This window comes from Gopherus flavomarginatus, chromosome 9, assembly GCF_025201925.1.
Source record: "Gopherus flavomarginatus isolate rGopFla2 chromosome 9, rGopFla2.mat.asm, whole genome shotgun sequence".
Taxonomy (NCBI): Eukaryota; Metazoa; Chordata; order Testudines; family Testudinidae; genus Gopherus; species Gopherus flavomarginatus.
The window spans coordinates 17,567,414-17,594,556 of NC_066625.1; the positions used below are offsets into that span (position 1 = coordinate 17,567,414).

At 41.7% G+C, this 27,143-nt stretch overlaps 1 protein-coding gene across 3 annotated transcripts in view; it reads right to left on the reverse strand.

Annotated features, from left to right (window-relative positions):
* VPS35L (VPS35 endosomal protein sorting factor like) overlaps positions 1 to 27,143 on the reverse strand; it is a 115,849-nt gene that overhangs the window by 3,544 nt on the left and 85,162 nt on the right. For all 3 annotated transcript variants that reach the window (XM_050968718.1, XM_050968719.1, XM_050968720.1), the window contains 3 exons: positions 26,211 to 26,350; positions 20,625 to 20,790; positions 11,144 to 11,262 (listed from right to left, as the gene is read on the reverse strand). In XM_050968718.1, coding sequence (XP_050824675.1) covers positions 11,144 to 11,262; positions 20,625 to 20,790; positions 26,211 to 26,350 — 425 coding nt within the window. The remainder of the gene's footprint in view (positions 1 to 11,143; positions 11,263 to 20,624; positions 20,791 to 26,210; positions 26,351 to 27,143) is intronic.

A 27,143-nucleotide genomic window follows, 5' to 3' on the forward strand; every position in this document is an offset into this window, starting at 1 on the left:
AATAAAAGGCAGAGGCAAGTAAGATATGTTACAGGACTGTGGCCCAACTGCCTCTGACTCTCTCCTCCCAAAAGCTTTCAAAGTGAGACTCTGTATCAGTATGCAGAAGACCAAGATCACGGAGATAGGAGAGAATGCTGTCAACGCGGGTAGAGGTGAGATTGGTGGAGCAGAGTACAAGAGTTGGCAACTTTGTCTATCGTGGAAGTACAATATATGCTAGTGGCCAGCTCACTAAGAAAGTCAGAGCAAGAATGGTAAAGGCAGTAGACCATTTTCCTGTCTGTCAAACATCTGGAGGAGTGAGAAGATGACACTGTACAATGCTATTGTCCTCCCAACATTATTATTAGCCCTGGAAACATGACAGATTACTCCTCAGATCAGGTGAGGAGGCATGGGATATAGGGATGGGGGAAAAAAAAAGACAGATGGAGCGAGGGAGTTATTGTGGCGGGGTCACAGACTGGAGTTCAGAAGGACTAGTGGGGGGGGACAAACTGTAGCAGGGGCTGAATGGAAGTGGGGGTGCAGGGACACACAGGGACAGGAGGGGGGGTGCAGGGACACATGGGAGTCGAGGTGGTGGCTGAGTGTGTGTGCGCAGGGAGACTGGGGATAGGGTGAGCGGGTGCAGAGACACATGAAGACAGGGCCTGATGTGCCTGACAGATTGGGAGAAGCTAGGGGCCAGACAGGGTCTGCATGGGGGAGGCTCCTCAACTCCCTAACAATCCCTCCATCCCACAAAAAACCTGTTCCATACTTCTCCCACCCACACCCAACAATCCACCTGATTCACTCCCAGGCTCCTTCCAAGCAATTACTTCCTTCTCCCTCAGCTTCTCCATTACCCCTGACTCCCCAAACCTTTGCACTGCTTCTGAGGCATGTAAGAAATAAGTTTCTGTATCATTAGTTTAAATGAATTACTCAAAGTTCTGAGTATATACCCAGTAAGGAATCTATTTGTTAAAATTTTTTTTCCTGAATCTCTTTTGTTATCTGTATTGTTACAGACATACCTGCTGACAGGTATTTTTAAATAAAAGTTACCAAATAATTGAAACTGGCATGATTATATTGTCTTATTTTGACACATAAAATATGCAGAATTTTAAAATATTGTGCACAGAATGTTTAGCTTTTTGGTGCAACATTCCACCAGAAGGAGCAGATAGTGGAAATACATGACAGGAAGCTGTATACATTTCACCACCATTGTTTAAGAAGAACCTTGAGAATTCATTGGAAAAATTGTGTAACTAATGAGAAAGTGTAGTGCTGCACAGGTCAGCAGACTGTGGACTCAATAATTAGACAGAGATTGCTTTGTCATCAACCTACCCATAGCAGAAGCTCAAGGTATTACAGACTGGATTCCACCCAGAGAAAAAAGAAGTCATGGAAGACAAAGAATGACCTATCGCAGGATGATTGAAAAGGATATGACCATCATGGAGACAACTTATAGACTCATAGACTCTAGGACTGGAAGGGATGTCGAGAGGTCATCGAGTCCAGTCCCCTGCCCTCATGGCAGGACCAAATACTGTCTAGACCATCCCTAATAGACATTTATCTAACCTACTCTTAAATATCTCCAGAGATGGAGATTCGACAACTTCCCTAGGCAATCTATTCCAGTGTTTAACTACCCTGACAGTTAGGAACTTTTTCCTAATGTCCAACCTAAATCCCCCTTGCTGCAGTTTAAGCCCGTTGCTTCTTGTTCTATCATTGGAGGCTAGGGTGAACAAGTTTTCTCCCTCCTCCTGATGACACCCTTTTAGATACCTGAAAACTGCTATCATGTCCCCTCTCAGTCTTCTCTTTTCCAAACTAAACAAACCCAATTCCTTCAGCCTTCCTTCATAGGTCATGTTCTCAAGACCTTTAATCATTCTTGTTGCTCTTCTCTGGACCTCTCCAATTTCTCCACATCTTTCTTGAAATGCGGTGCCCAGAACTGGACACAATACTCCAGTTGAGGCCTAACCAGCGCAGAGTAAAGTGGAAGAATGACTTCTCGTGTCTTGTTTATAACACACCTGTTAATGCATCCCAGAATCACGTTTGCTTTTTTTGCAAGAGTATCACACTGTTGACTCATATTAAGCTTGTGGTCTACTATGACCCCTAGATCTCTTTCTGCCATACTCCTTCCTAGACAGTCTCTTCCCATTCTGTATGTGTGAAACTGATTGTTCCTTCCTAAGTGGAGCACTTTGCATTTATCTTTATTGAACTTCATCCTATTTACCTCAGACCATTTCTCCAATTTGTCCAGATCATTTTGAATTTTGACCCTGTCCTCCAAAGCAGTTGGAGTCACATCTTGATCTGGATAGACAGCAATAGAAAGAATGCGTTGTCTCCTGCACCACTAGGTGCAGGAGATTCTAAGTCTAAGTCTCTTCCCAAGAGATAAAAACAAAAAGGGAGAGGGCTTCCTTGCTCCAGAAGGCAGTGGGGAAGAACCCCTTGACAAGTTTTAAAAAAAATTAATTGCAGAAACTTTGCAAATCAGGTCTCTTATAGAGCAACTTTACACAGCTATACTACAGACCTCTTAGCATCACCACCAGCAGGGGGCATGCATAATAGAAATGCTGACACCATTTGCACTGTTATTTACGCCTAGCACTGCTAGGCACTGCAATTATCAAAGGACACGTCTGAGAGGAGGTATTTATTTACCAATGCTTTTCTAGAGCTGTGCTTTGTGTTCGGCTCACTTGGAAAAGAGACTGTTGATTAAAAGGCAGAGCCTCATCTACTAAAGTAATTGAATCAATTGAAGAGCAGTTAGAAGCAAGTGCACAATCATGGTCAACCCCGCATATTAATTAACAAATTTCATACTTCACTTGAGCCCTCTCTAAATTCAGCCAGTAAATTCAATGGCCAGTATGCAGTATTGCTGTGGCAGTGAAAGGAAATTAATGTTTCCTATCACTGCCAGCAGAACTAATTGCATATGCACGGCATGGACCGAGCAGCTAAATAAGGACAAGAGAAGATACCCACCCCCACTGGGGGCAGTAGCTCTTGATCATTAAGCATTTAGCAACCAACCTACACACACTCCAACTCTTTCAAATCAGTGAGATTACTTATGGTAACAAGTACTAGCAAACATTAATAAAATATAGGCTCAGACCTTCACTATTTTATCTATTTTTCTCCCACTTGTGACTGTGTCTTTTATTCATGGTGCCCCTTAGTTTGGGGGGCTCTCCCAAACCTAACATATGCCAAACTACCTTAGAAAACTTTGGACAACGGGTCTGTCAGTGAAGCATCTAGCTATGAAGACAACAAGACACTGTGTGGTTTGGGACACTGTATTTTATTAGTAAGTGCCTTTAGAACGTAAGCTCTGCACATACTGATTCTGTTCTTTATTTAGCATGTTCAGCTGTTACATACATAGGAAGATATTTTACACAACTGACAAAAAAAACAATTTGGCAAGGTCATGTAGCACTGGGGTATTTGACTATCACATGGTTGAATATTTAAAAAGTCATCACATAGTACAAGTGGCTACTTTTCAATAGATTTTTACTTTTATATTTGAGGTGGTGCTTAGAATATTAGATTGAAAACCCCTTTCTTAAAAACTTTTATTACAAAAATTATGGGTCACTTAATGAGTATATAAATCCCCACTAGTGTTAATGGGAGTAATGGGCAGCAGTCACGGAAAAATGTTTCCAGTTACATTTATAAACTGTAGCACCCTTCATCACAGTGGCTCCCAAAGCTTTTTACAGCCTTAGGGTATGTCTATACTACCCGCCGGATCGGTGGGCAGCGATCGAGCCAGCAGGGGTCAATTTATCACGTCTAGTCTAGGCGTGATAAATCAACCCCTGAGTGCTCTGCCATCGACTCCAATACTCCACTGGAGCGAGAGGCACAGGCGAAGTCGATGGGGGAGCGTCTGCAGTTGACTCACTGCAGTGAAGACACCGTGGTGAGTAGATCTAAGTATGTTGACTTCAGCTACATTAGTCACGTAACTGAAGTTGCATAACTTAGATCGATCTCCCCCACAGTGTAGACCAGGCCTTAGATTCAGGCATCATTTCATCCACTATTGAAATGTAGCCACATCTGGACACAGACATGGTCCATCAGTCTGCCGCAGCAACACTACTCTAACAGTTTGCTAGATATGTTGCTGCACTTCCTATCAGGAAACTATGAGTAGCTGGAAAGTAACTATCAGAGCTGAAATAAAGCCAGGACACTGCACTAGGACCAACACCTTTGGGCAAAAGGAAAATTAAAGAAAGAATATGTGATGATGTGGCATGTCTGCATGAGTTTTAGATGGTAGAATAATGTGATGCAAAGCTTTTTTGCCACTCCACCATGTATTTTGTACTTGTACATTTTAAAGAACTACTTCAGAAATGTTTAGAGTATTTAAATTATCTGAACTATTTTTCCCCTCCACCTCAGATTAACCACTTGTGCCTATATATTTTTGCTTGAATCCAAACATAAAAGAGAGACTGTTTGAAACTCCCTGCAAGTTTACAATAGTAATAATTCTAGTGGAGCTAGATTATTGAGCAGAGAGCAGGAGAGGTGGTCAAAGATCTCTCCCCCGGATAGCCCCACTGCATTGTATTTCTATACAATACATATGCCTGTGTACATGCCCACACTCTGTTTAACATTTTAAAGAACTTGGTAACATACAGAACGCTTCAAAAAGGATGCAACACATTGAAGACAGAGTCAGAAGAAAGGGATGTACATTATTCACAGTATTTTGAGGTAAGCACAGGCACAAGTAGGAGATGGGGATCCAATCATATGTTAGAAGTTGCAAAGTTAAGAGATGCACAGCTCCAGAGAAGATGAAGTAAAGGCCACTATATGAAAAGGAACAAAACCGAGAGACATTCAACACTCTGCATTATGATCAACAAGAATATTTGTGTAACATGGCACTGACCTCAAATCTCAGTGATAAATCCATGTCAACATGCTGCAAACTCCACTGACATAACCAAGACTGAATTGTGGAGGGCGTTCCAACTCATGAGGATGCATTTATGGGCAGCAAACAGAAAGGAATAGATCAAGTTTCTGGCAGTCACGTAAATCATAAAACTAATAGTTCCCACAACAAAGAGAGCAGAGAGTACTCACTTGGTACTCTTTGAAACAGTGTAGTTGACACTGCAATAAAGAAAGAACTACACAACCCCAGGACACGTAGCCTCTTGCGTCACTCATGTCCTATCCCCTCCAGCAAAGAGTAGAGTAATATCTTAATTCAATATGGCACAATGGAGAAAAATGTCATCTTGCTGGTCTTCGGTCTTATTATCCATTTCAGCACTGCTTACAATAGCAACCCTGCTTCCTAGCATTGACTCCAGTCTTCTGTTGAAATCTGCTCACTTAGAGCTTCATGCTGTGAAGAACAAGGCATTTGGGGATTTAGATTTGCTCCTTCCTCTCAGGAGGTCACAATGGGCAGTTTCTCCTCTCCTCAAGAGTCCCCCAGTGGCCTGTTCATATATATTAGTCAATTAGGGAAGATCATAAGTGGTATAGGCAGACATCATCAAGCTTTCAGAACTCAATCCACAGTGCCATTACTCAGTTATCCTCCCTTTGGGATAATAAAGCCCCTTGATATAAGACAACTGACTCAAGTTCAGCCTGAGTAACAGGTGATGCTGACTGGAACAGAGGAAACACTAATAACTCAGCAGCAGCTCTGAACTCACCAACTGTTGTATGCGCAAGTCCCCTGTTTACTAATTTACACAGTCTTAGGGTCCTCTTGGACTCATCATTGCTCCTGCACCCCGAATAGTAACCGCAAGCAGAAATTCCTTCTTCAGACAGCCAGATGACTAAATCCTTTCTTGCGGATACAGACCTTGAACAGCGCTCTGTGATTTGTCAGCCTCACTCTAAGAGTACTCCACATCCTCTACATGGGAACTCCAGCTGGTTTGGCGTGCGGGAGCTTGCTTTCCTGGTTAGACCAATGAAAACATACTACTCCAGTGATCCCAACCCTATATTGGCTACTGATCAGATTCAGGATACACTTCAAGACCCTGGCCCTAATTTTTAAAGCCTTCATTAAAGTAGAGCTGAGCAACTCAGCTATTTGTCTCTCTGTTGCCACATGGGGTTCATGGATGATGGAGCCCAAGGCAATACTCTCATAAGCACTTTTGTTGAAGGCCCTTGTCCAGAGAAATCCTTGTCAGCAAAGATCAGGATGGTTCCCACTCTTGCCACTATTAAAGAGCAGTACAAGACACTTCCCGCTGAGCAAGCCTTCCAAGAAAACTGCAAGCTACAATGATGGCCTGACTAGATTTCTCAGACTGACAACTTAAGCAACTACTTTTTATTTTCTAGATGTATCACAACTGTACTCATGAGACCACTCAATAACTCTTGGTTATGAAGGCAAGATGAGATGTTGGAATGAAGAATCTTAACTGGCTGTAGACTAACCAAGTTGCTGTAAATTCTGAAAGCACTGTAAGTTCACCTTGTCTTTGAGTTGTATGATTTGAATACGGAGCAGGATGGAGTCTGGACTTTTGATAACTGGAACTGCGGGAGAAACAGAATTGCAGGTATTTGTTTCTGGCAACTCCTACAGCTTACAGATACTTTCCCAACAGTGGAGGAAGCATGCTCCCTGTTCCAAGAAGCTAACAAAGCCATTACTGTTTGAAGGCTTTGGTAACAATACTGGACTACCAATAATAGAGAATTGTTTCAGGAAGAACTTTAAATCTTTAACATCTTTAAAATAAAAAATAGGTGAGCTAATCAGGTAAATAGGTGCGGCTGCTGAGAGATTAAGGAGCCTTACTACAATCCTGAAGGTTGAGAGTTCAAGTCTTGCTTGATCTTGCCCTGAAAGGCAGGGCCGGCTCTAGGCACCAGTCCTCCAAGCATGTGCTTCGGGCAGCACTTTCTAAGGGGCAGGAAACTGACCCACTGCTCTTTTTTTTTTTTTTTTTTTTTTTTTTTTTTGCTTGGAGTGGCAAAAAGCCACTCGCCCTGTCAGCGAATGAGCCAGGATCCGCAACCCCTGCCCAGCACAGTGGCGCCCTGCACAGCCCACTCGGGCGGGGAAATGCTGTGCTGCCCTGGGGAGACTGAGCGGCAACAGGACCCCTCCTCCTCCTCCCTGCATCCCAGGCCCTGCTTCCCTCCCTCCCCAGCTCCTCACACACTCTGGGAGACCCTCTCGCAGCTGCAGCCCGGGCTCGGCTCCTCCTCCCTCCCCGGCTCCTCACACGCTCCGGGAGCCCCTCTCACCACCGTCACAGCCTGCACTCAGCTCCAGGGCCTGGGCTGCAGCGGTGAGAGGGGCTCCTGGAGTGTGTGAGGAGCCAGGGAGGGAGGGGAACGGGGTCCCCTGGAGCAGAGCCTGGGGGGCTAAAACCTAGAGCCAGTCCTGCTGAAAGGCCATCACCAGTTATCACCCACGTGCAAAATGCATACCTGATCCATCAGATTAGGGCAGTCAAAGGTGGTCGGACATGAGGCTGGCCACCTCACTTTCTGGTGTAACACTGGCTATGAAACTGCCTTAATTGCATCAGCCTGAGGAGCCATTGGTTCTGGCGAATCTTGACTAATCTGGTGCTCTATATGTTACTCAACACATGGTGAATCCATGCTCAGTTTTCTGAAGTGGGAGGGAACACACTTTCTAGCGACACTTCCTGGTTGAACGGAGCAATACCAAGTGGCTTTGGAGGAACCAGTTTCCATCATTCCCTGAGACTTACTGTAAATAGTCAAATGTCTATACAGGAACAGAAACACCCTAACAAGAGGCTATCAAGACAAGAATGACCTACAGCAGACCTGCTGTAACACGTTGGTTTTGGATCAAAAGCAAATGGCTCTGCATGAAACATGCCCACATTTGACTGTTCACAACTCAGTCCAACTGCAGCAGGCAGGATTTTAACATTTATTGCACCCAAAATGCAATAAAAATGCAAAGCAGGCACACTCCCATGTCCACAGATGGTTTGTATTTGTATAGGGTAGTTTGGGACTGTACATTTCAGTTCAAACACTAAGATATCACAAAAGAAGCAGAATTTTTAAAAGATATTTCAAAGTAATATAGGAAGAAAGGAGGATCATACTGTGTTAACATTAGATTCACTTCTCTTCCTTCAAATAGCAGTTTGGTAAAATCATTTTATTACATGAAAATCAAGTCCCTTTTATGGGTTTCAAATGAAATGAACCAAGGAAAACCAATATCAGCAGAGGCTTGTTCATGTAAATGAGCAGCCAAATAATAAAAGGTTGCCAACACTGAAGTGAGCAAAATAAAATCTGAGATGATTTTCTGCCAAATACTGCTTTAGAGCTGAAGGATGTGACTTTAATAACCAACATCAACCTCTATACCTCCTATCCCCCCACCAAAAAAAAGAAAAAAGAGTAATACTTGGCTCCTATGTAGAGCTCTTCATCCACAGATCTGAAAGCACTTTGTAAAGGAAGGCAAATATCCCCCCATTTTACAACTGAGGAAATTGAGGCACAGAAGTGAAGTGACTTGCCCAAGATCACACAGCTTGCCAATAACAGAGCTAGGATCAGAATTCATGTCCCTTTACTCTCAGTCCAGTGTCCCTCTATCTACTAGACCACAATACCTCCTGTTTCAGTGAATTAGCTAGAGGGACTCTCTTAGCAGTCTAAGCATCAGGTTTGTAAAGCTAGACTTCGTGGAAACACAAGTCCTAATCCCAGCAGGACAGGCTCAGCCTGTGTGAGGTAAATACAGTGACAGTTTACTGTGTTTGGTATTTCACAGAGTATCCTAAAACCCAGTGAGCACACTGAAAAGATCCCATGGCACTATTCATAAGAGCAGAGGTTGCTTTGGTGTCCTTGCCATAGCCCAGGGTGCTGGATTGCTGTTGCATCCAAAGAGAGCTGTATTTCATTGTGGTACGTACAGTCTATGCTGTATGTTGGAATATGCCACTGTAAAAATGTGAGATTTATTAATTTTGAATCTCTGCAGTTGTTTTAAGAGAAAGTATTTGATATCAAAGGTAAAGGAAATACTACTTTAACAGCAGTAGCTGGGCTCTCAAGTGTGTGTTGCTTAATGAATTCTTGGAGGCAAACCTTAAGCATCTCTCTCTCCCTTTAGAAGAATTTCTAAAATGTAATCCCAGCAGAAGTGGGAGAAAATAAAAATAAACCTAAATTATTTGGCGAGAAGCCAAGAGAAGGACCTCAGCTCTATTTTCTTTCCATCAAAGACTCATTTTGCCCTGTATTTCAGGCTATAAGACATGAGACAACAATCTAACAGAGGTAGTTAAAAAACAAAAAACCTGCTGCTGTGGGAATTGAAGCTCAGAAACAGACATGTTACCAGGGCATAGTCTGTTCTCATGCAGAGGTGATGAGTTCAGTAACATGGAGAATGACAGTCATTACCCCATAACAGATGAGCCCTTAGAGCTGCTTTTGATCTCACATACTGTATAAACCCAAATTCAGGGAATCCAGTAAGTCGACAAGTGTTTTTGCTTTGTTTTAACTAGTGTAACTATTATTCAAAATAGAGTAAAAGTGAAAGTACTCCCTACACCTAAGCAAATCATTCTTAATCAGCCTCTGGGATGCAGAGTTTTTACAAATAAAGTAACTTCCACTGTATTTAGCTCAGAACAGACTAATGGGTTAATTCTCATTTTGTCCATTAGCCTATTCCAGAAGTCTGGTCAGGCTGGTGAGAAAAACAGCAATTGGGACTAGGAAGAAAGTAGAGACTTTAGTTTACGTCAAGAGTGAAGCGACAGCTGGGAGGGAATGGGAACAGAAGGGAACTGAAGAGATTATTACACCTTGAGAAAAGCAGCAGGACCAAGTTGGCACCAGATCAGCTTTCACTGCCTAGCAAAAACCAATTCTGTCTGGTATAACTGACTGTCCATGTCATGCACAGAATGCAGCTAAACAATCCATCTCTTAAATAGTAAACAACAAATAGTGGGGCTATAAATATTACTGAATCTCTTCACCCCAATGTTGCCTACACGATGCCAGTTTATTTTTTTTAACCAAAGTAACACCATACAATCCTCTCCAGTTTTGTAAACATTCACAGGGCTTTCCAAAGCAGCAACACATGATATTGCACTGTCAATTACTTACCTCTGGGGGAATTCTGCATCACTATGCGTGCACAGAATTCACGTCCCCCACAGATTTCTTTGCTTCCCCACAGAAAAATAACTTCTCACGGGGAAGCAAAGGGAAGCCACAAGAATGGTCAAACACCCCTCCCCAGAAGCGCAGGCAAATTTGTTCGGGTGCCCACAGCAGCCGGTAGACATGTAAATTACCACTGCCCGTGAGTGTGCTGGGGAGTCATGCACTTGAGAAAGAGACACACTGTCCCTCTCACTCGCTACTGCAGCACATTTGGCATGGAGGGGCAGGGCTCCAGGATGTTTCTGAGGCGGCAGGCATGGGCAGAGCAGAATATAGAAGCCTGCCTACTTAGTGAATTGTTCCCATTGTCTTTGTGAATTCCCCCAGAAGTACAAGACAGGTGTAAAAGTTTTAAGACTCCTTTATATTGCGAGAGAGGCGTAAAGGACAGTATGGCCTTAAAAATGCTTCTAGTGCTTTAGTGATTAGAACCAGTCTAACTTTCTGGACTGAAAAAATTTCTTATCAAAATGTGCTCCATGAACTGTTTTCTACTGATCTTTCTGGAGATGGTCAGCAGCCAATATAAACTGTGAGTTTGACTCCCCACCCCTCATTTGCTCTTCAGTTGTCTATGATATAACGCTGAGCACATGGCTGCATACCGTATGCTCCCCACCCCCATTCTCCATTGTACTGTAATTTAAATAAATTACTGAAATAATTGAAATCAGTGTGATTATATTGTGTTATTTTGACAAATAAAATATGCAGAACTTTTGCAGAATTTTTAAATATTGCACACAGAATTTTTTATTTTTATTTTTGGCGTAGAATTCCCCCAGGAGTATCAATTAGAAAGGCTCATTTATTGGTTTCTGAAAGTGATTTGGTGTTCCATTATACCGTAATAAGACAAGAAAAGTCATACCTCCTCCTGTCCAAGGGTCTTCAGATGGTCCAGGATCTGAGCAATCACCGCCTCACACAGCTTGTTAATTTCAGTCAGGAACTTGGAGTCTCCACCATAGAGGGTGTCATTGGAATCAACTACAGAAACAAGCATAAATAAATCTGAGTTTAATTTGGATAATTATCTAAGTGTGTTTGCTGCAAAACAATACTGGATATTTAAAATAGATTGTTTTTAAAGCTGTAAAATGACCCCACCTGCATATGAAATCTTTCATAATGACCTGACACCTGTGTTTTTATTACCATTGGCTGATCTTAATTGCACACCGCAACACAAAGCAACATACAGCACAACATGTGAATATTCCATATGGCCAGATCCCTTGCTTCCACTGAAGTTAGACAGGTTTTGCCATTGACTTTTAATAGAAGCGGGATTAAGGAGTGGATGAACAATTTATGCTTTATCCAATACAAGAACCAACATATAGTTTTGCAGAGTGTTCCAGTAACCAGAAACCTGGAGCCCTCATATATTACCATACTACTTTACAACTGCAGAAAAGCTACTTGTCTCTGTCAGAGCAAAAGGGTTCATGGAAAGAGAATTTCAGAAAAATTGGTGAAAACTGAAAGGCTTGTGCCCATTTTGTAGCACATACCTCGTGCACTGTAGATTTAAATTTTTCACTAAGCTGTTCCATACCTTTGTTTGTAACTTACTACATGAATGCAAGGCTGACAATCTGGACAAAAATTTGGCTTTTTGACACTGTCACCCCAATTTTCCAGATCATTAAATATTATAAAATGTGTTACTGGGACAAGTGCCACCAGTTTCTCTTCAGTGCTTAACCCTTCTAGCTGATGCTCCCTGTATACCTCTGAAGCCTAGTCCCATAAGTATAAGGAAATCAGGCACATGTGCAACTATCCAAGTGACTCTGGAATTATATATGCATGTTGCTTACATCAGGTTTATATTTATTTGTATACTTAAAAAACAGTAAGGCATTCTAAAGTAAAACTTGATTAACTGAAAGTCATGGGCAATACTGACTAAATTCAGATAATAGCAGGAATTGTCAAAGTAGTCTATTGTTTTATACCAACTACATAGCCTTCTTTCACCTAGCCACTTTAAGCAACATTCATTTTAAAGAGAATACATTACATGAAGAATTTTCAAATACAAGCATACTCTAGAGATATCAGGGAGTGGGAGATGAAGATCATCCCCAGCCCTCAGAGAACTCATCTATTTAAAAGGGTTTGTTTTATTATTTTATTTTATTACTCTGTGGAAACTACTTTCCTTGCATACTGACAAAACAACATGAGAAATGAAAACTTAAAATAAACAGTCAGAATGGTCACTACCAACACACTATATTCAATTGGTGCTAGGGGAGCTTTTAACTGTTATTAATTGCAGTTTTACTTTTTTTTTTTTTTTAAATATTGCAGTGAAAAGTAAATATATGCTGAGCAAAAACACAAGTGTGGTAATTTCAGAGCTCATGGGTTCAAACATTACACGCAGCCACAGACTTGATACAAAAAACTAGCCCTTTTAAAAATACCTATCTATGGCTTTTATTCTATGGCAAATATCTGTTTTATCAGTAATGCCAGCAGGCCTCATCTGAAATCAAGACCCCATAGTGCTATGTGCAGTATATGCCAGCCCTGCCTGAAATCAAGGCTCCATTCTGCGAGCTGCAGTATGAACGTACGCACACAGCCACTGCACTACAGATCGTACACTAGAAACCTACATAAGTGAAACAAAGCTGACTACAGAACAAGGAGATCCGATTCAGTCATTTGTCATAGAGTTGCCAACTTTCTTATTGCACAAACTGGAACACCCTTGCCCCACTCGCTTCCCTGAGGCTCTGCCCTCAGCTCTTCTCCGAGGTCCCTCCCTCTGCTCACTCCATCCCCTCCCTCCGTTGCTTGCTCTCCCCCACCCTCTCTCACTTTCACCAGGCTGGGGTAGGGAGTTGGGGTGCATGAGAGGGTGAGGGCTCTGACTGGGGGGGTGAGGGCTCTGGGGAGGGGCAGGGATGAGGATTTTAGGGTGCAGAAGGGAGCTCAGGGCTGAGGCAGGGGGTTGGGGTGCGGGCTCTGGGAGGAAGTTAGGGTGCGGGAGGGAGTTAGGGTTGCCAATTTTCTATTTGCACAAAACTGAGCATCCTTGCGCCGCCCCTCCTATGAGGCCTCACCCCCTGCTCACTCCACCTCCCCCCCATCACTCACTCTCCCCATCCTCATTCATTCATTTTCACTGGCCTGGTTCGGGGGTTGAGTTGCAGGAGGGGGTAAGGGTTTCGGCTGGGGCTGGAGATGAGGGGTTTGGGATGCAAAAGGGTTCTCTGGGCTGGGACTGAGGGGTTTGGAGAGCAGGAGGGGGACCAGGGCAGGGATTGGGGAGCAGGTCAGGGCTCCAGCTGGGGGTGCTGTCTCTGGGGTGAGGCTCGGGAAAGGGGTTTGGGGTGCAGAATAGGGCTTCAGGCTGGGATTGAGGGGTTCAGAGGGCAGGAAGGGGATCATGGCTGGGGTCAGCAGTTGTGGTACCGGAAGGGGTCAGGGGTGCAGACTCCGGGCAATGCTTAGTTCAGGTGGCTCCTGGAAGCAATGGCGTCTCCTCCCCTGGCTCCTACGCAGAGGCATGGCCAGGCTGATCTGCGTGCTGCTCCGTCGCCGGGCGTCGCCCCCATAGCTCCTGTTGGCCATGTTTTCTGGCCAATGGGAGCTGCTGAGCTGGTGCTCGGGGCAGGGGCAGCACGTGTAGCTCCCGTGGACACCCTGCAGCTAGGAACCGGACATGCCAGCCGCTTCCGAGAGCCACACAGAGCTAAGGCAGACAAGGAGCCTGCCTTAGTCCCGCTGCACTGCTGACCAGACCTTTAATGGCCTGGGTCAAACCACTAGGGTCCCTTTTCAACCAGGCATTCCGGTCAAAAAACAGACGCCTGGCAACCCTTGTCATACAATATATGCAATCAGTTAATATGGCCACGTTATTTCACTTTGCTGACCAAAAGCAGTCTCTCTTGTTTCTATAGGTGTTTATTTTGTTGGGTTGTTTAGATTATGATCTAGGCCTTAACTCTGCAGCATCACCCCTGGATGTCTGCAAAAACTGGAAATTCTGCAGCAGCAGCAAATTAAAAAAAGCTTGGTTATTTTAAATAAATTCAGATAGCAAGATTTTGGTGCTATGTATTTTGATATTACATATTTTTTATTGTCACCAGAATTTACATCTTTCAACGTGCCATGGATTTTGAAAACTGCACTGTAGAAATTGCTAGGGATGAAAAAGGAACTCTGACAATTGGGAAAAGGACAGTTATAGCTTTTGACACAAGAGAATATACCAGAGCTGGTGGTTGTGTTTTAAATGCAAATAGGAAACCTCTCCTCTTTCTTCCTTTGTTGTGGGAAAGATACTTGAACAACAATAGTTTTGGGAAGACTGGAAGACCTGGACTTATAATCTGAGACAAGTAAGGCGAAGATTTTGGCATGATTATTTTTTAGTAAGTCACGGACAGGTCACAGGCAATAAACAAAAATTCATGGAAGTCCATGATCTGTCTGATTTTTACTAAAAATAATCTTGACAAAATGGGGAGTTGCGGGGGGATCCAGCACTCATGGCTGCTATGGCTTGGAACTCTGGGGCTGGCAGCTGCGGGGGGCCCCGCCACCTGTGGCAGTTGAGAGCTCTAGGGCCCCACTGGCGGACAGCTCCAGCCCCACAGCCCTGGAGCTGAAGCAAAAAATATCACAGAGGTCTCTGGAAGTCATGGAATTCTGTGATATAATCATAGCCTTAGGTCGGCAACCTCTGGCATGTGGCTCGCCAGGGTAAGCACCCTGGTGCGCTGGGCCAGTTTGTTTACCTGCCGTGTCAGCAGGTTCGACGGACCGCGGCTCCCACTGGACGCAATTCACCATCCCAGGCCAATGAGAGTGGCAGGAAGCCACAGCCAGCACATCCCTCACCCACGCCGCTTCCTGTCGCCCCCATTGGCCTGGGACAGCGAACTGCGGCCAGTGGGAACCGCGATTGGCCAAACCTGCCGAAACGGCAGCTAAACAAACTGGCCCGGCCTGCCAGGGTGCTTACCCTGGCAAGCCGCATGCCAGAGGTTGCCAACCTCTGAAGTAGTGTATCTTATTATCCACCCACCAGTACATTCAACAATGACTACAGTGCATTAGTTGGATATTTCAGTTATAAGCTGAAGTAAGCAGCAGCCAGATAGTTAATGATGAAATTTAAGTTGCCATTACTAGGTTTCAGAGTTAACACATTGATACCCTTGTGAATTCAGATCTCTTCAAGCTATTGTGTCAGGCTGCTTGTCTGCATACAGGAAAGCAATACAGCATTGATTTACATTCAGCTCATGTTTGGTACAAACTTTGCAAATGTCAAGAAAACCTAGATTCTGCAGCACACCTCCTCAGTGGCATGAGGTATATGCGTGGCAAATTCCAGAGTCAAGAACAATGGGAATCACACGGCTCGGATTCTGAAGCGGTGAATGGATAAAGTGCCAAAAAAACCAATCTGTATTGGAAGAAGCATGCTGGGTAAATACTAGCATTAACAAGTACTAATGTGTGATTATCTAAATCGGAATATAGGTCTATTTGGTATAAAACACATTTTAACACCTGGATACATTTTATGTATGTGCTTCTTCCAGATGCCAGGAAAACTGTTCCATCACATGAAGTCAGTACTCCCCATTGAGTTAATACTCAAGTGCCCACCATTTTGCATTGGATTTGGAAACCTCTTAATTGCCAGTAGCCCTGGATCTTATAACAATTTCATCTACAAGTCGGAGAATGGCTGAAAAAAAATCCATTAAGTCCAGATGAAAGATTCCATATTAATTGTACTTGCGACTGCCGCCATTTGAATGGTATTTTCACCTAGTCAGGCATGAAAGCTATTTCACTGCAAGCTGAACTCATTTCAGAAATCCACCAGCATCTTTAATGCAACAAACCAGCAGGGGCAAGAGGACAGTCCCATGTTTGTTGATGCAGAATGAGATTAAAGATTCTCAGCAAGTCTTGGCCAGTCCTCTTTGGCTGTGTATATCCAGCATCATCCTCTTTCATGTCACAGTTCTCCACTGACTACATAATAATCTGTATGCACTTATTTATGATCTGCAGGAAAGAAGGTACTGAGGGAATAATGAACTGCTGCCATTGTTGATTTTAATTTTCTTCCTTAGCAAAATCTAGGTATTTCTAATAAATCAAATCTCCAAGAGAATTAAAAAATTCCAATGTCCCCCAGACATCTTTCACAATCATTCCGATAGCTTCTGATCCCCAGTTCTCTCTCTTTGTACAAGGCACTCCAAGAAATCCATATAACCACAATGATCCTGTCTAGATATAGAAATATTGCCCCCGGGTAAGAGGGAAAATAACTACTTCATATAGCATTTTTCATTTCCGTGTTATAAACATTTAAGCTTCAGAACATCCCCAAGAGATAGGTAAGTGTTATTCTGCCCCTTTTATGAATGGAAAAAGACAAGATCATATTCACTTTCTTAAGGAGTCTGAAAGAGACTAAGAAAATCTTCACTACAGTCTCATGTTCCATACTGGCCCAATTGTAAACTTCCTGCTAGGCTACTACATCTTGTCATGGATGATGACTTTCTCTTGGTAGCCCATCCACCAGAAGACCTCAAGGATTTATCTGAGATCTGCCTTTGTTTGAAAATCAGCATAACATCAGAAGGAAGCACAGTCTCAGAGCAGGGGACAAAAGTCAAGGTATCTGGGTTACATTCCAACTGCTGTTACTAACTCACCACCACACTTTCAAACATTTTAATCACTCTGAGCCTCACTTTTTCATTGTATAGCTGGAACCATCACATAAATAAATATATAACTCTCAGAGTGAGATCTTAGAGTCTAGGTGTAAAAACCGCAAGCAATTACAATCCACAAAGGACACTCTTCTCTGCCTACATTTTAGCCTTTTTTGCGCAGCAGACTATATTTGCAGCAACTTTTTTATCGCTGTCAGAATCAGAATTTTTGTAACTTATCACAACTTTTAAAATTTAAAATTTTTTTTCAGAGAAGCCAACCCTTCCTAAATAGGTGTTTAGAAAGTAGGAAGCAGAAAACCAGTGCAGATATCACTTAAAGGGGAAACTGGGCCTCTCTTTTCCTTTATATGAATCTTGAAATAGGATTTAAACTTTGCTGTCACTAACTGCATCGCTCCTCTTTACTGAAAGGTCTATTATGCCTCAGTGTTGTCCAAAGTGTCAAAGTCAGAGAACTGCAAGTCCAATGACTGGAACTCATCCAACGCATGGAAAGGTTTTTCTGCTAGTTGTTCCATCTCCCCTGTAATGATTTAAGAAGATAGAATTACCATATCCAAACACAGCTGCATTTACAAAAAATATGTTTTGCTTTTAAATGCCTGGAAAATATGACTTTCTTCCCTTCTCCTCCAGCATGTCTCCACTATAACAATTCAGATTCTAGTAGGGGAATATTTGTTTCTATATCCCACAAAATGACAATGAGCTTCTAAACCCACCATCTGTTTATGGTTAGACTGTCAGAGGAGCCCATATGAAGAGAGGAAGCAGATACATAAAGAATTGGGGGCCTCTCCAACAGAGGGATGGCCATAAAGGCCTGGTCCTGCTTCCAATGAGGTCAATGGTAAGATTTCATCCGTTCAACTGGAATAGAACTGGTCCCATCATGATCACAAAGAGCTAAAGCCTCAGTTAAAGATGGCTTTGAGCATCCCCTAACACATTTTTCCCCACCTTAAAAAGATAAACTTGGGATCTTTTGCAGATAACTTCTGCCAAACCAGCCTACTCCAAGCAACTGGGTGAGGGGCAGCCTCCCTCTGTTTCTACATCTTGCAAGATTAGCATGATACAAGAAATTTAGTAGGATGAGAAAAGTTGGAGTACATCTGAAAGAACTATTGTGTAGTAGATGCAACCACAAAATTCGACTTCCATGTCGAAGTATGCAATGCAGATAGTCTTTGGTGCACTGCAGGGGCTAAAACACTTACTGCTTAAAACAGAATCAGAACAAAACTTATTTCATTTTTAGGGCAAGTATCTCCATATGGGACATGTTTTTCCTTAGTGCTGACAGTGGCAATACTTGTTGATAAAAATGTTAACAGACCTGTTTTGATCATTTACTATAATTTGAATAATCTGAGGTTTGCCATTAAGAAATCTCAGGATACAGTGGTAGTTTTTAAATGGCGATTCCCACAACAGATACTACCACTTAAACCTGCTTTCATAAATGTATGGATTTGAGTCTGTCTCCTGTAAATCTGGTAACAGTGTTTGCATAATAGATCATTTTATCAGATGTGTCCCCACATGCTTGAATTTTAGAGCAGGACTGAGCTTTAAATTCTGAGGTTTAAAGCTGTTAAATAATATATGCATGCAGAGTGTTCATAAGCCTAAGTTATGTTGACAGTTCAAACACAAAGAAAGACCCTCTAAACATATAAATGCAAATAGTTTTAACAAATTCTAAAAGTTCTGATAGAGATTCATATAAAAAAATCTATTTACTTCTACTGGGAACTGCACTAACTAGTCATCTGTATAATTATTCAGGCTGATTCACCCATCTAAAAATTTTCTTTGAAAAGAAAAAAAAATTATTGCTGTTCTTATAAACTTGTTCTTTGATCTTAAAAAGATGGGCCAGTTGTCTTACTTTCTCCTTTTTGTCTCCTTCACTATATATCATAGAATTAATCAGGATTAACTACAAGAAATATTTAATTTTTCTAATGAGTTTTAAGATCTTAAAGTTCAAAACAAAACAGAGTTCAGCCTTCAGGATGATCTTTAAAAAATAAAAGATGAAGCCATAAAGGCTAAAAAGCTAAAATCCAAAGCTAACAGAACTCCAAAGGCTATTCCAGTAGAGGGAGAGTGGGAAGTTTAACAGAAGCGACCAGCGGATGCTCCTATTGGGTGGTTGATGCTGTGTCTTGTCAAATAATAAAGTGGCACATTGGAAAAAGTCATTTTCTTCTTCCATCTCCACATTGCCACAATGCAGTAATCCTGGAGGTATGGACAGTCTGCAGAGAAAGCCTTCACAAAGGCAGCTGGCAGGAAATCCCCAAGCTGTGGGAAAGTGCGTCCACAAAACAAAATCCTTCACCTAAGCATACCCAGCTATGCTCAAGTTCACATCTGGATTTTAAACAAACAAGCCTATTTTAGCAACCTCTCTCTCCTGCTTTTACTGCAGCAGTGTGCGGAATTCACATTACAGTAGGCTTACATCAGAACTGGCAGAGTTAAAAACTAGGCTCAGAATTGACTTTTACCCAGAAAGCAGCACACAGTCTTTCAGGCATAGCATTAGGAAGTTATGGAGCCAACAGGACAGGTCAACAAATTGGAGATAAAAAGGGGTCAGAATGCAAGATCTGGGGATATTGAGTGGAGTTACAGAAGCACAGAGGTAACACCCAAGGCTGAAGCTAGCCAGGAGGTGTCTCAGAAGAATAAAAACAGAGAAGAGTAGAGAGTGTCAAAGATAAAGCCTTGAGACTCCTCATAGCAAAAGATGAGGGATAAGATAGAGCCTCCCTCAGCAGTTATAATAGTTAGAGAGAAGTATGCAGGAGCTGCTAAGTTTTAGTCAGGGGTATAGTAAAAGTCATGGACAGGTCATGGGCTGTGAATTTTTTATTTATTGCTTGTGACCTGTCCATGACTTTTACTAAAAATACCCATGACTAACTATGATCCTTTGGGGTGAGGGAAAAGAGGGAAAACAGAGAGAATGTTCTGAAGAACTTCTCAACTGGTATAAGATCTTATAGAGTTGGATCATTCCTGTACTAATGTAACAGCCACTGTCTTAGCAGACATTGGGGACTGAACCACGGACTTCTAGAGCTAAAAGGATGAGTCTCTATAGCTTGCATTAAAGATCCAGACTCTCCAACTGTGAGCTGAATCAGACTTGCATCATCTGTGGATTCTTATGAGCACAGAGGAGGACGTACCACTCTCTGACAAGTGGGTTGCAATAAGATACTATTAATTAAAACATATACATGGAGGACTCAACAAAATGTTTGATGAGGGCCATTGAAGAAAGCCAGTTTGGAATCCCAGGATTTGTACAAATAAAGCTTGAAACAAGTAGATTAAGTATAAATGCCCTTTGTGGAATATTTTAAAGTATGGCCTAGATACCTGCTTAGCAACCCAAATGATCTCTTACGGTCAAACTAGACTGTAGTACACAGATATGTGCAGGAGAATAATCCATTGTATAAGGATATTGCTTCAATTTTAATCAGCTAGCATTTACTCTGGCAAGTCACTGAAACAATGCAGTAGGGGAACTGTATAGATATAATGCTGTAGAGCATAGAACCCACAATAACTCTCACAGTTTACCTTTGTCTATGTGGTAGATATAGGCCTCCTGAGTCATTGCAGAGAGAAGATGCAAAACATTGGTGTAAATCCGAACTTTGTCATCACTATTATCCTCCCATGTATAATCCTGGATCACATTGAGTAGTCCTCGCACCAGAAACAACACTCCCTGTTCTGGATGGTCCTAAAGAACAACCAAGAGACAGACTAATAATCAGCAAGAGGTTTGGGTTTTTAAAGTGCAGCAACATCTGTGACAGCAAAATACAATATAATTAAAGCTGTCAATGACTTTTCTGAAGTGTGTTTCCTAGCAAACCCATTTAAAACACATTCTAAGAGAAAATTATAACATCTTTTTGACCCATAATAATCAACCTGGTCTAGGCAGCCGCAGCAGACAAGCTTTGAAATCCTTTGCTTTCTAATCTGAGGGGGAGGCAAACAAAATTAGCTGTCAACTTCTTAACAGCTGAACTTCCAAAATTACACACTCTAGTTAGATTTTTTTTTTACTATTATTTCAGTAAACTACAAAAACAAGTATATTACTCATGTAATTATGAGTCTTAGAAGAAAATATACACTGGGAAGGCACCAAAGCTACAGAATGGAAATGGCCTTTTAATATTAAAAGAAATAATTAGAAGCACACCAACTTTTAGAAACAGTTAATTCTTCTTAAGAATAGTTTCAACACTGCACCAACCTCAAAATGAGCTGGGATGTGGTGGTATTACATATCAGCACCTCTAGGATAGCCACATGGAATAGGAGTGAGTGCAGAGGACAGGCCATCAGGGACAGGATAGAGGCATTGGGGGATGGAAGCAGGGAAAACAATAGTCCCTGGAATCCCTGCCTCTCACTGGAGAAATCTTTCTGCACAGGCAGATCTAAAGGTGGGGCCTGCCCTCCCTTCATTGCCAATTACTGCCATAGGCCAGGACACTTCATGCTCCTTCCTGACCATTTTCCCAAGTGAGAACTTAATTCTGAAGTTACCTCTCTTCAGTGCCACACCTGCACAATGGAGGCACAACACACTGCTGGCTAGCCACTCCTCTTGCTCATTCCATAGTCAATACAATGCAGGGAGACACAATGGATTCTGGCAGAGCACAAGGAGCAAACAAAGAAAGCAGCTTGGCCAACAACACTGTGTGAAATTGCTGCACATGTGGGTAGAGTGGGAAGGGGCAATGGGGGCAGCGGAAAAAGTGGGAGAAAAAACCCTGTTCCACTGTGGAGGGAAAGAAATTTTTTTAAGACAATAAAAGGAAGAGAAGGGCCAAAAAACCAGTAAGACAAGAGTCATGACATGATACTAGGAGGCCTACATTTAAGGTTGCAACTGAGTTTCCACTCTGAGCCCAATTTTAACCCAAATGAAAGAATGTCAGCCTCAGAAGTGGTAAATTAGGCATGGGCCCCAAGGGAGACTTGCTTAGTAAATGGGTTTTTTATCCTGGTTATAACTTGGGTGGTTTCTATCAGTGTTTAAAGTGCTATCATTTTCATAGTAAAAATGGAACTTCTGAATTTCTTCACTTAGATAGGTTTCATCATTAGATCTTTATCATTAAATTAAGATTGTTGTTTCTTATCTTTCAGTAATAATTGCTAATGTTCAGAACAAACTTTCTTATATCTGCATGTAAAATATGCCTCTGGGTTAAAACCTGGAAAGGAATGCAATTGTAGTATTTTGTAAAAATCTGTCTGCTTCTTCAAAAAGGAAAATCATCACCATGGGCAGTTCCTAATTATTATCCTCAACTTGAAAACACCACCAGTTAAAATGATACTACTTCTAAGGTTAAACTCATTCATAACAATGGACAGTAGTAAATAATAGTCAAAGCTTTGCATTGTTTTTCTATTGTTGGTGTACATCTAGATTTTACAAAAATGTTGATCTACATTAAAGAGACAACATGGGTGAGGTAATCTTTTTCATTGGACGAACTTCTGTTGGTGAGAGAGGCAAGCTTTCGAGCTTACACAGAGCTCTTCTTCAAATCTACATTATGTTTAGTAGCAAAACAGTCTTTTCTGGCAATCTACTAACTCTTGCAGCCTTTCCAAGATGACTGTCTTCAAAATGGATTTGATTTAGTTCTGTTGTGGGAGCAAAGATGATCCAATGGGGAAAGCACTAGCTTAGGCCTCAGGAGACCTAGGTTCAAGTCCCTGATGTGTGTCATGGATGTCCTGTGCAACCACAGCAAAGTTACTTTATATCTGTACCTAAGACAGATGAGAATCTACACTAAGTTTACTATTAAACACTGAAACAGTTAACTGAGAGAATATATTTGGGTTGTAATTTCATTCTATACCCTGTAAACCACAGAAGAAGGGAAGACAACTTACTACACCTACTCAGAGTAATGGATATGGAAAAGGTCTTTCTATAGTTAAGTTAAAGCTGTCACATATGATTTTTGCATTACAAAAGAGAACATGTAGACAATTTCCAACCTGCTATAGTAAGAAAGCCTCCTTTGCAATCCACACATCAACAGATTTAAAGTTAAAAAGTGAATCCTGTTTTCATCAAGTAATCCTGAATAGCTGAAGCCACATGGTAAATATGACACATTCATGAGTTTACAAACTCATGTGTGTTAAAAATTTGCTGAATTCCTGAATCATGAACAACTTAATATACACACACTTATTTTTCACTAACCTCTTGGCATAAGGAGGCAAGAGTTTTTGGGCAAAATTCATCAGCTTTTAGCATCAGGACCACTGAACTATTAGTGCCAAGGAATTAATGGCACAGACTCAATGATTCACTCATAATACCAACTATTAAGCAGCTGACTAGCCTTTAAAATGGTGGATGCAAAATAGAATGAAATTAATCTGGAGACAGTTATCTACATAAATCCTACCCACTGTGTGAGGGTTATGTAATGCAGATGTTTAACCAACAGGATGGACAAAATTAGGTATTATTACTGCTTTCCAAGTTTCCTTTCTACTGTGCACTGGGGAAATAATCTAATATGCAGATATACCATAATAGTTTGCAGTTTCCCCAAACTGAATCTCATTTTATTTTCTGCTCATATTTCTAACTGTGCTACAGAAGGTCCCTTTTTACTTATTTATTTATACTCACTGATGTTCGCAATAGCTCAAGTCATTTTATTGCTTAATAAGGAATGTTCTGTAAATCCCTTAGGCTGAGAAAAAGTGCCATGCCAGTACTGTGTGGAAACATGCACTAGCAGAGCACTGAGGATTCTCTTCAGAGACCTTTCAGATGTGATGGACATTCAGTTTTGAACCCATGAAGGACAGCTAAACTCAAAGAATCAATACACTTCTCTGTAGCACCACCAATAATTGTAACAGCCTTTCTACAGGCAAAATCTTTCACATCCATCTTCCCCCATTCACAATGGGCTCTTTTAATGCCGGATGCAGCAGCGCTCTATTCTCATTCCTCCTGCTCAGTACGTACTGGATGTGAAACCATCGGGGTGTGAGAGAAACGTAGTTTGGGAAGCAGTACCATCTATATGCAGATGTCACTCAGCTTAATGCATCCTTGACACTGAATCAAGAGAGAGTACACTGTCCATATTTTCCCAAGGACCTGGCTGATGATGCTGAGCAGGTTGAGACAGTCTAGATAAAGATTGTTTCAGCCAGCTGGCTGAAACAACCAGAGAACATGGTGAGGTTAGTATCTGACCCTCCCTCGTATTGATGAAGTGCACATACCCTGTCCCAAAGAGGTTCACCATCTAGGGTACTTCTGGATCCTTCCTTGTTTCTAGAGTTTCAAGAGGCTCATGTGGCATAAAGTACCTTCTGCTCCCGCCTCTTTATCTAGCTGCTCTAGGTAGGAGGTTCACAGCTATTTTTCTCTGATTATACTGATTCAGACGTGGGCCATGACTCCATTATCTGTGTCTGTGTCACTTCCTGATTAGACCACTGTACCCACTGTGACGGTCGGTGCCCCCCATAAGGCTTTATGAAAACATGCTTATAAACACATAACTGGAATATGCTTCATGCAAAAGGTCTCTTGTAAGGTATCATTACAAAGCTTATGATCTCCTCTTGCATCTAAAACTATGAAAAATTTAAGATACCATGTGGGCAATGGCTTCTACCTGTAAAAACTATTTGTCACGCATGGACATGTGACTTGCCCAGGTAAATCCAGAACTCCATTTTGTAGCTGGACTTTGTACAGGGGAGAGGAGGGGGTCTTCACCCACAAGAGAAAGTCTATTTAAACCCCCGGAAGACCCCTCCATTTGGTCTTCAGCTGTCTTAAGAAAAAAGAAAAAAAAAAGCCTCTTCATCCCCAAAGATACTTGAAAAAAAACTGAAACAAAGAACAGTAACTGCAAGGAGTGTAAGTGATTGCTGAACCCAGACTAAAAAAAAATTAGTCTGTAAAAGGAAGCATTCTGGAACTGGTGAGGATTCTATCTGTATTCAGTTTGATTAAACATAGACTTGTGTGTTTTATTCTATTTTACTCAGTAGTTCACTTTGTTCTGTCTGTTACTACTTGAAACCACTGAAATCCTACTTTCCATATTTAATAAAATCACTTTTTACTTAATTAACCCAGAGTATGTATTATTACCTGGGGGGGGGGGACATCTGTACATCTCTCTCTATCAGTGTTATAGAGAGCGAACAATTTATGAGTTTAGCCTGTATAAGCTTTATACAGGGTAAAATGAATGTATTTGGATTTTAGACCTCATTGGGAGTTGGGCATTTAAGTGTTAGAAACAAAAACACTTCTGTAAGCTGCTTTCAGGTTAAGCCTACAACTGTTAGGGGACATGGTTCAGACATGGGTCTGGGTTTGCAGCAGGCTAGCGAGTCTGGCTCAAACCTGGTAGGGCACTGAAGTCCCAGACTGACAGGGCAGGAAAGCAGGGGCAGAAGTAGTCTTGGCAGATCAGTTGGCAGTTCCCAAGGGGGTTTCTGTGATCCAACCCGTCACACCACCCACCTTTGAAGTGCACTCAAACGACAGGCACAGAACGCAGCAGAGCATCTGCGTAGCACCTTTATCAGCAGAAAGCATATTTTACCAGCGCACCAAAGACTCCAGTGGCTCATTGTTCAATTCCAGATACAATTCAAGGGGGCAATAGTGATCTGCACACACTTACGCACTCTGGATCCTAGCTATCTGAAAAACCTCTCGTCTCTCAGTTAAGATCAGCTGGGCATTCGAGCTAGCTGTCCCCAGATCTGAATGTCTGGGAGTTTCTGGCAGGACAGTTTCAGTAGTCTCCGATTCAAATTCACTTCCTCTGTCAAACAGAGTCTGTTCACAGGTTTTTGCCTTTTGAAGAATGGGGTGCGTTATGATGAAACTACAGGATTAGGGTTTTATGCTGACTGTGACCAAGTAACTTTGGACACTGTGTTTCAACTACTGTTCATGTGCTTTGATATATAAAAACAGAATATTCTTTTTATTTTAATTTAAAAATACACAGTATTTATAAAAAAACATGTAAGAAATACTCAATTTAAAACAGGGTCTGGTCTATAAGCGTTAGAGATTAAATGCTCCACACTTCAATTTGTGCTAAAGTTACTTACAGGCACAATTAATAAAGTGGAAAAGAAATTACAGAAGAATTCCAGGAGGAATGGTTCAGAGGGCCGCATCTTCCCATCTATATTGATCATCTTTGGCACTTCAGGAACAATGCTCACTGCAGCTTTGAAAAAAGCATCAGCTACAAAAAACAACATTAAAATAGTTATATCATCACCATAGCAATTGAATTTACAAACACGCCTGTGACTGAAAGACTGTTTAGAGTGTCTGTTATAATTAAATATCAGAGAGGTAGCCGTGTTAGTCTGTATCCACAAAAACTACAAAAACAATAACAACTGTTTGTTATAATTAAATGTCACAAGGGGAGTGAAGTAAAATCATTCTACTAGGGAGACAGACAAGCTTTTGAGCTACACAGAGCTCTTCCTGAGGGCCTCTTCCTCGGATACCTTTCCCAGTCCTGAGAAAGAATTCTGTGTAGCTTGAAAGCTTCTCTCTCTCACAAACAGAAGCTGGTCCAATAAAAAATATTACTTCACTTAGCTTGTCTCTCTAATATCCTGGGACCAACATGGCTACAACAACACTATATGTAATTAAAAGTCTCAGCTGTTCTTAAGTAAAATTTTTAAAAACACTTACGTGATTTTCCAAAAGAGTCTACGAAGCTTTTAAATGTTGTTATCCTTGGTTTCCACTTTACCTACCTAGCAGAGTACCGGATTAAAAAGGATAGACTCTCCAGCTCAAATCCAGCCATAATACAGTACACAATTTATAAATATTTTCAGCCTTCCCTTATATTCAGTGCTGTTTTAGCCCAGAGGTAAGTGGACTGAATGATCTAATAAGAAGCCCTTTCTATCTCCAACTTCTGTGATTTACAGAGGCCAATGAAAATCAGAGGTGGTAAATGCAGTTGTTATAATATGCTTAAATGTTACATACTTTAATTAAAACAGGATTAT